The sequence below is a fragment of the Sinocyclocheilus grahami genome, unplaced genomic scaffold (assembly GCF_001515645.1).
Source record: "Sinocyclocheilus grahami isolate Dianchi unplaced genomic scaffold, SAMN03320097.WGS_v1.1 scaffold396.1, whole genome shotgun sequence".
Taxonomy (NCBI): Eukaryota; Metazoa; Chordata; class Actinopteri; order Cypriniformes; family Cyprinidae; genus Sinocyclocheilus; species Sinocyclocheilus grahami.
Window position 1 is genome coordinate 721,632 of NW_015505575.1, and position 9,248 is coordinate 730,879.

Genomic DNA, 9,248 nt, shown 5'->3' on the forward strand with positions numbered 1-9,248 from the left:
GATAAATCAGGAAGATTACTTACAAAGCAGTCTTTTGTGGTAGAAGTGATGGTTCTACCATACTTGTAACAAGGAGCAGAATTTACAGTTTTAGCTATATGAAGTTTGCACAAGACTGGATAATGATCTGAGATATCATCGCTTGGCTGCATAATTTCAACACCATTAACATCAATTCCATGTGACAGTATTCAATCTAGAGTATGATTTCAACAATGAGTAGGTCCTGAGATGTGTTGTCTAACCCCAATAGAGTTCAGAATGTCTATGAATGCTGATCCCAATGCATCTTTTTCATTATCAACATGGATATTAAAATCACCAACAATTAAAACTTTAACTGCAGCCAGCACTAACTCGGATATAAAATCAGCATATTCTTTAATAAAGTCTGTATGGTGCCCTGGTGGCCTGTGTATAGTAGCCAGTACAAACGACACAGGGGATTTATCATTAACACTTGTTTCGCTGGACAATGTTATATGAAGCACCATTACTTCAAACGAGTTATACTTGAAGCTCGCCCTCTGAGAAATACTGAAAATATTGTTATAAATTGTAACAACACCTCCCCCTTTACCTTTTGGATGCGGCTCATGTTTATACCAGTAATCTTGGGGGGTAGACTCGTTTAAAATAATGTAATCATCAGGTTTTAGCCAGGTTTCTGTCAAACAGAGCACATCTAGGTAAATACATCTATCATTTACAAAAAGTGCTTTCGTAGAAAGGGACCTGATATTCAATAAGCCAAGCTTTAGTGGTTTAGCCTGTCTGTCTGCTTCCTGACCTGGGCCCCAGTTATTCAAGTACAAACTCTAAGACTATGTGCCACTCACACACACACACACACACACACACACACACACACACACACACTCTCACACACATATATACATATATGTGAGTGTGAGTGTGTATGCGTGTGTGTGCGTGTGTGTACATGTGCGTGTGCGTGTTTGTGTGTGTGTGTGTGTGTGTGAGTGTGTGTCAGTGTGTGTGTGTGTGTGTGTGTGTGTGTGGGTGTGTGCGCGCGCGTTTTTGTGAAAGAAAACAAATAGATAGAATAAAAAAAATAATAGAGAATGCTAGTTTTAGAGGGTCAAGTGTTGTTGTTTTTTTTATAAATAAAAAAATAAAACAGATAAAATAGAATTAGAATAGAAAGTACTACACCAACTGTGCTTATCTTCTCCAAATATGAAGGGCATTTCTCAGTATCGTGAAGTCCAGTGAATGATGGAATCAGAGTTTGAAGCCCGGGCAGAACTGTTTCTCTTCTGCTGGTATTCAGGACGGATGAAGAGAAAGTGTCTCATCCTCTGATCTACAGATCCTCTGCTCTCTCCGTGTCTGTGCTAGTCTTCCTCTCTCTTCTGGATCATGACCACTTCATCTGAATTTGGAGATGATTCGTCTTTAGAGATAATTTGCCAATTTAGAGGTTCTTTCTGGGGTCGAGTACATAGGAGTTTTTTTTTTTTGGAGATCAAATTGTGTTTTTATTGCTTCATCATGAGTGTCTTTTAGATTTTTCTCAGTTTCTTTAGGGCTGTATCTGTAGTCAGTCAGTGCTGTGTTTCATGGAGCAGCTGAAGAGCGAGTGTGTTTACAGGATAAGATCTGGAGAGGTTTCTCTGGCCAGAAGTGCTTTATATTGCACTGAATCTGGACCAGAGCAGTGGAGGTGATGAACACATCTCAGTGTATTCAGCTCTGCTGGACCCCCACTGGACGTGCTTCTGTGGACCTCTAAAATGTAAAAAGTAAAAGTCTATTTCTATTTGTAGTTTTTCTACAAACATTTTATCCCACTTTTTAAAATGTAATACTGATCCCCAAATTTCACATCCATATGAAAGCATTGGTTTTATTATTGAATGACATACTTTTACCTAAGCCTTAATAGGCGATTTTAAGTGACCAGATTATGACTTTGTAGCATAAAAAGGCCTCCTTGAACTTCTGTGCATGAAAGCCTCATTGCTTCAGAAAGCTTGGTTTTTCTGCAGAAAGTCACACGAATGTAATCACTGCAGGTTCATTTGTTACTGATGGACTAATAAGATCCAGTGCATTGCATTATTCAAATAGTGAGGCAGAAGGTTGATATGAGATTCTTAACATAGTATTATTTTATTTGTAGGATTTCAAGTCTTTCAGATGTAAGATGTCCATTGGTCTTTTTTTTTTCTTTAACTTTTTTTTCTTTTATTAAAAAGCTGCTCCATTCCACTGAAGAGAAACTACTGTACATACAGAAGAGAAACTACCTACATACACCGAAGTTCAACGATCTAAAGAAGAAGAAAAAGAAAAAAAGAGAGACAAGGTGGAAAGGACTGCACAATGTGGCATTCAGAAATGAAGAGCAGGAAGAGTCAGGCCAGATCAGATTTAATACTTGAAATTCTAGTTGCACTAAATCAGGTGATTAAAACAAGGAATGCAGTGGGAATCCTGAGATACAGCGCAATGAAGAGGCTGATGAGATGACAACAAAATAAATAAAAAAGCCGTACACAAGAATGAAGTAGAACCGAAAGTAACATATGGAAGAGATGAGTGCAAGAATATTATTTTGCAAAAATAACAAAATTATAAAAAACAAGAAAGGGGAGAGGGGAACAAAGGCGCTATTTTTTACTACAGCCAGCATTAAAACACATCAAACATACTAGGTGCACTGTGCACTGAATTATGGGATGGCAAGCATCCAGATGATGCACTGATGGAATGCGTTATTCATCGCACAGCAACAGATCTCTTGTTTTCTGAGCTGCTGGAATCTGGAGGAACAGATTCTAAGTTCTGAAGACTATGAAACAACAAAAGCTGTTATCAACCTTTTACACCGAGCCGGTCTTTACGTAAGAACGCACTAAGCGGAGTTCTTCAAATGGACTGAGGAGGGCAGCAGTGCGCCTCTGACGCGTCGAGTCTGCCGCAAAGCTCATAACAACAACAAGAAGAAGAAGAGGGGGACTTTTGTTGTTTGCGTTCTCCTGCGGTGTTCGTCTGTCTCGTCGGGGCTTCCGTAGGCTGAAGGCGCGCGTGGTGTGGAGTGAGTGAGTTACGCTGATCTGATCGGATCTGATCAGAAGGTGAGCGCACTTTCCCTGCCGTGTTTTCTCGGGTCCCGCGTGTTTGTGAAGTCTGTGTGCTGTGCTGTGTGCAGGATGTGTTCTCTCGGTGTGTTCCCGGCTCCGGTAACGGCTGCACAGACGCTGCTCGAGCGCAACAACGAGCTTCTGTCCGCGCTTCATCCCGGAGAGCACCCACAGGTCTGAGAACGCTTCCTATAACCCCTTCATAAACACCAGCAGGTGATGCAGCACTGCTCCAGACCTGACCGCTAGACGAAACCCACCCAGTGTACCTCACGAACATCATCTTCCGCTCGAGTAAACATCTCTAGCATCTCTCACTGACCGACCGACCGACCTCGTGAAGAGCGCTTCTCCCTGAAACACTCCTGACACTCACTAAAGCTAACCGCATTCTAAGAACGCCTTCACATTATTGAGCTCTGTGCGCATCTGCTCATTTCTCCAGTGTGTTAATGCCAGTGTTTACGACCGCTTGACACTACAGTAGATTTGCTTTTGGGATTGCACAGGTTGTTTTTCATGATGGTATTAAGCTGATTTCTATATCACAGTTTAAGATATTGAAGAACACAACATTGCTACAGTAACATTTCACATATTGGAACAAAAACAAAAAAAATTGTGAAAAAAAAAACTTTTTTGTACTTTAGTAAGTTATCCTTGATTCTGTTCTGTAATTGAAAACAAAAATAAAAATAATTTTAGATTTGACTAAGAAAAAATCCGAAACACACTCCAATGAGCAGTGTTGCCAAGTCTTGGGCTACTTTAACACTGTTGCTCTGGGTTGTCTTTCCTGTCCGTGGATTGAAGCGACCCCAGTAACGTGATATTTAGCCCCAGCGATGTGACTTTTACCAGGGGAACCTCACCAAAAAACATGTATTTTACTCCTGGAATGTGATTTTTACTGGGGGACCCCCTCGAAACGCCATTGGGCTAGTTTTGAGTAGCAGTTGGGTGGGTTTTGTGGTGAACATCTGGCAACCCTGCCAGTGACTTTCAACAGCAACTCCTTTATATCAGAGAAATGTTTCCATCACCTGTCCCTAGCTCCGTTTTTACAGCAGAAGCAAATGCTATCATTTTGGCGTTAAACTGCATAAAGACTATAGAACAGAGAAATGTTCTTTTAATTCTAAATTCAAAGTCCTGTCTTCAAGCTCTTAAAAACGATCACCTCTAATGCACATAATGATTTTTTTACAAACTGCTGCAGCTAGAGGATGGTGATTTTAATACCTGGTTTTGTTGGGTACCAGGGCAGACTCTGCTGCAAAAGAAGCATTATCGGCAGACCTCGACATCTGTGCAGTTCCTCCTATGGATTTAAAACCAGTAATTTGTTCCTATGTTCATAACAAATGGCAAAAACAGTGGGATCTATATAAAAATGAATAAACCCCATGAAATTAGTCTCAATGTTGAAAAAATACATTTCAATCAGTTTTCCAAGCGATGGCAGCAGATTGTTTATACCCGCTGTAGAATAGGTCTCTGCAGGATGACACAAGTTTTTAACACTAGAAGAAGATCCTCCAACATGCTCTCTCTGCAGAAACCCTTTATCCATGAAGCATGTTTCATTAGACTGTGCTGGTTTTAACCCTGTGAGAGAACATGTTTATTCAGTTAACTCTTTTGAAGAGATATTGTGTGTGTCTGGTTGGTTGCAGCCGTGTGATCTGCCCAGTCCTCAGTTCACCAGAGACACTCTGAAGGGTCACAGTCGTCCGGAGAGCAGCAGTAGATCAGCCTTCCTGGACCAGAGAGACACGCTGTGGATGAGGAGCGCCGGAGCCTGGTGAGAGCTTCCACTTCTGCATCATTACACTCAAGGACTTTTGGGGTGACTTTAACTACTCCTCAGTTTGACAGCTTAATGCGAATAACGCTCTCAATAGCTCTGTTCCTCGCACGAAGCTTTCACGTGGCTCCAGAAGGCATGAACTGTTTTCATGACACTCCCATGGTGTTTTCTGAGCGCTTTGAACTGGAATCCGTTGAAGAAAAAGCTCGGTGTGTTTCCTGCCGGGTTGAATCCTTTCTCCTCAAGTGTTTGTTTCTGAAGCAGATCACGATGTTAGTCTTAATCAGTAGTTTTCTATTATGTATTAATGCTGCTCATTTCGATTATAACACTTTCTGTTTTATCACATGCAAAATGCGTGTCGTATATTCTTGAGTATTTGAAATGGTTTCACTTTATTTTGATGGTCCCTTTAACACATTCTGTTGACTATACTTGCACCTACACATCTACGAGCTCTCATTAGAGTGTTAGTAGAGTACTAGTAGACTGGTAGGGTTAGATTAAGTTGACATGTACTTGCGAAGTTACTTATAGTCAGTAGTCTGTTGGGACATCATCACAATAAAGAGACAGCAGATGTTTACTGAAGTTACTAAATGTCAACCGAATGCTCAGAAGGGACCCTCAAAATAAATCATCTGAACTGAAATGATCAGACGTTGGGTTTAGTGGAGCTGTGACGAGTTGACTGCACTGGTGTCTGTGTTTCAGGCGTGACGCGGGTCTGTACGGTCTGTTAGATGAGATCACTAACAGCGCAGAGGAAGGTAAGGCTTTCTGACCGGCTATAATCACACAGCGGTCGCTGACAGACGCATGAGCCGCTGTCTGCTTGTGTTTCAGTGCCCAGGTTCCTGGCCGTCGGATCCGCCTGCGTCCTGGCTCTGCTCAGATGGGCTTCTTCATTCCACGGCTCTCTGTTTCCACATCTGACTGTGAGTATGAGCTTGGATCGTGTCTAAGCTTTAGATCTGTGTCAGCGTCACACTGCAGTCATAATGGACGGCCTTTCTTTCTGTCCGCTAGCTGAGCAGTGACGAGATGGTGGCAGAGTTTTCACAGATGCTGGATTGGTACGTTTACACTGTTTTGGTTCTGAGACCTTTATAAACTGAGCATGGGAGACGATCCATGAGCTTCTGGTCTGGTTTCTGTGTTGTTTTCAGGTCTGACAGCGCTCTGAGAAGCTTCGCCTGGCATCCGCACACTGATAAGTTTGCTGTAGCTCTGCTAGACGACTCCATCAGGATTTACAAATCTAACAGGTATCCCATTGGACACTAACACAAATCTTACATTACATATCAAAAAGTACAAGTTAGATTTTATACTGTAAATCAAAATTACAATTACAGATCCTCGTGCACCATAAGTGTAGTTTGAACGACAGCTCCGTGTATTCATTCAGCAACAAAACCACTTAGACTTAGTTTTTGTGATGTACCTAAACGTTTTAGAGTTAAATTGACTTGAATATGACATGATGAAATGTTGATAACATGTAAAGCATCAAAAGGCAAATCTGTGTCTGAGAGCCTGCGTTTTACACACTTTGTTGAAAGGTGCATCAGTCTGGTGCACTTTGAATGTTTGAAAACCTATTTTCAGGATCCAAATTGAGTATAAAGTCTTGCATTAGCCTTGTAGCTGGAATTCAAACTGAACTCAAACCTGTTTTTAGTAGTCTCAATCTGCATTACATTCACACTGGTGCTTTTAGGAAGAGAAACCATTCTTTTGTGTAAACTTCACTTACAGAAGATAAAGCCGTGAACTTTCATTTTGATGGAAGGGTGCAATTTCAGTGAAATTACAAATGCTTCTCAGTAAAAATATGGTAATGCACGAAAGTGTTGGAAATTACGCAAATGTGAAAATTGCAGTAATTTTTGCCAAAGGTGCTTCAACAAAGTACTGAGTTACTGAAAACTTATGCAAAGATGATACTTTTTTTTTTTTAAATGTGCAAAGTTATCACAAATCCATTTTTGTTTGTTTTATTTGCTTGGCATGGAGTGTGTAGATTGATTTATATAATAATGTAAAGCATTTTTAGCATAAGGCCGAAACAAAATCAAAATGCAAAAAAATGGATTTGAGTAGTTTCTGAATGCACTGCATGAACTGTTGCATGAAATCAACATCACACATGCAGTCGTGCTGATATTCGTGAAAACAGCGCTCCTGATTATGTGCTGCTCACAGCTTGGTTGCTAGTGAGTTTTCTAGTTTTGTTGCATGACTTGCGATGTTTCTGATCCTGCTAGCAGCACAAGTTGAAGCTCCGTACTGATTTCCAGAAGTGTGATTAGATGTAGCTGACTTCTGTTAATTGAAATGAATGATTGCAGCTTCAGTGTGTGTTGTGCTGCAGTTCTGCGACGCCGACGCTGAAGCACCGCTGCCAGAGGTCCGTGTGCGCTCTGCAGTGGAAGCCTCTGTGTGGCTCTGCTCTGGCCGTGGCCTGTCAGTCCTGTCTGCTCATCTGGCATGTGGACCCCACCTCTCTCTCCACCAGGTACTGCTCAAACACCGCCTCCCTCTGGCACACTACTGTTTCAAAGCAGCTGTGGAGAAGACCATCACGCCACACAGGCAGAGCGCGCAGATCCAGTTTGATGTGGCGTTTTTCCTGCAGCGAGTGAATGCGCCAGGTGTCCAATATGTGTACGTTTAGGGCAGGCATATTACAATGGCGGACGTAACCGCAATGCCAGCACTGTCTTCCATTTCTAAATAAAGTGTACCGCATCAACACAACAGAGCGGTTCACACCACAAGCGCTAGGGGTCCTTTATGGTAATGATCCACGTATATATTTAAATTTTTTTATCTAGAGCCAGATGCGCTTCATTCAAGCCGTGCGTTTCTAAAGACGCTAAAGCACCAGTAAGAGCAGCGGATGATGCGCTTATTTTAAAAAGAGCAGAAACAAAGTAAAATAGATCGATACTGTTCCTAAAAACACAACAGAAAACAACAATGCTGCAAATATCATCTGACCGTTCAAACCAGGTTTTTTTAAAATCTACATTTAGCATTATTAATCAGTATGTTAAGAGCATTTTAAAAATAAACATAGGCTATAATTCTTAAAACTGGGGAAATTATTTAGATGCAAGGAAAGACATCATAAACATTGAAATTAATAATTAACTTTGTTTAATGCTCATGATGAGAGCGTTTTGATTGTTTTGTTTTAAGCAAAGTATAAAAATCATCCAAACATTAAGAGAAAATCTCTAAGCCCCCATATATTTTCTTTCTCATGGGCTTCTGCTTTACATATGTATCTAAACGTAAAAAAAATAAATAAATAATAATAATAATGGCTTGGTAAAACATCTGACCTTAGCTGTTAATACTCGTATCTAATTGGGCTCAATTGGTGAATTTTTTTTTTAGAAATAGAAAAATTCTCAAGCCACTGTCCTTTGGCTCTGAGGATCCAATATCCTCATCTTTGATTTTGAATGTTTGTTTCCTCTCTCTCTCTCTCTCTCTCTCTCTCTCTCTTTATTTTATTGCTTTGAAGAAATTATAATATTTTGCTCGATGTGCCCTCTTGTGGCCTCAGGAGAGAATCCAAAAGCTTTTTTCCCCCTAACTGGAATTATGCCTTTTAAATTTAAATATAGTTTGAATATTGATAATATTTAAGTACAAAATTCGAGTTTTTCAGCCATTTTGACAGCCCTACAACTCGCACCAAGAGAAGGAACAACGAAGCGTTATCAGACGTAGCAACTTCAAAAACAGTCAGTACTGAAATGAACGAGACCAGCATTTCCCGCAATCCGTTGAGCGTGTGAACACAATGGCCAATCAGAGGTGTTTAAGAATCCGCTCAAAATGCTGGTATCGTCACAATTTTAAACTTTCAGTACCGACTGGTTCCAAAGTTGGTACGTTTGACAACCCTACTTCAGACACGAAATCTGTGCATATATAAGCGTCAGTCAGAAGGGAAAGCAGGAGAAGCCGTGATCTGACGGAGTCAATTCAATTCAATATGTGCTTTATTGGCATGACAAGTGTTACAATGTATTGCCAAAGCATAGTGTTTACATCAAATCTAGAACAGATATATATGCAACAAAAACATGCATGTATATACATTTTAAAAGTAGAACAAATTAACATTTTAGAATTCTACGAACAATTTATAATTCAATGTGGTGTGGGTGTGTGTCTGTGTGCGCATCACTGATTTGTTGACTCCTCCCTCTTTTTGTGACGGGCATCAATGTATCTTGCTGCCAGAAAAATACAATCTTGTTTTTCACCTAATAAATATTGAAGTTGTGTTTTCTTGTTTAACATTT

At 40.5% G+C, this 9,248-nt stretch overlaps 1 protein-coding gene across 1 annotated transcript in view; it reads left to right on the forward strand.

The window, feature by feature from the left end:
• The first annotated feature begins 2,949 nt into the window (after positions 1 to 2,949).
• Positions 2,950 to 9,248, forward strand: part of aaas (achalasia, adrenocortical insufficiency, alacrimia) — a 13,300-nt gene continuing 7,001 nt past the window's right edge. The window contains exons 1-8 of the mRNA XM_016231599.1: positions 2,950 to 3,104; positions 3,179 to 3,284; positions 4,787 to 4,914; positions 5,635 to 5,690; positions 5,767 to 5,858; positions 5,950 to 5,996; positions 6,090 to 6,188; positions 7,298 to 7,441. Coding sequence (XP_016087085.1) covers positions 3,180 to 3,284; positions 4,787 to 4,914; positions 5,635 to 5,690; positions 5,767 to 5,858; positions 5,950 to 5,996; positions 6,090 to 6,188; positions 7,298 to 7,441 — 671 coding nt within the window. The 5' untranslated portion in view covers positions 2,950 to 3,104; position 3,179. The remainder of the gene's footprint in view (positions 3,105 to 3,178; positions 3,285 to 4,786; positions 4,915 to 5,634; positions 5,691 to 5,766; positions 5,859 to 5,949; positions 5,997 to 6,089; positions 6,189 to 7,297; positions 7,442 to 9,248) is intronic.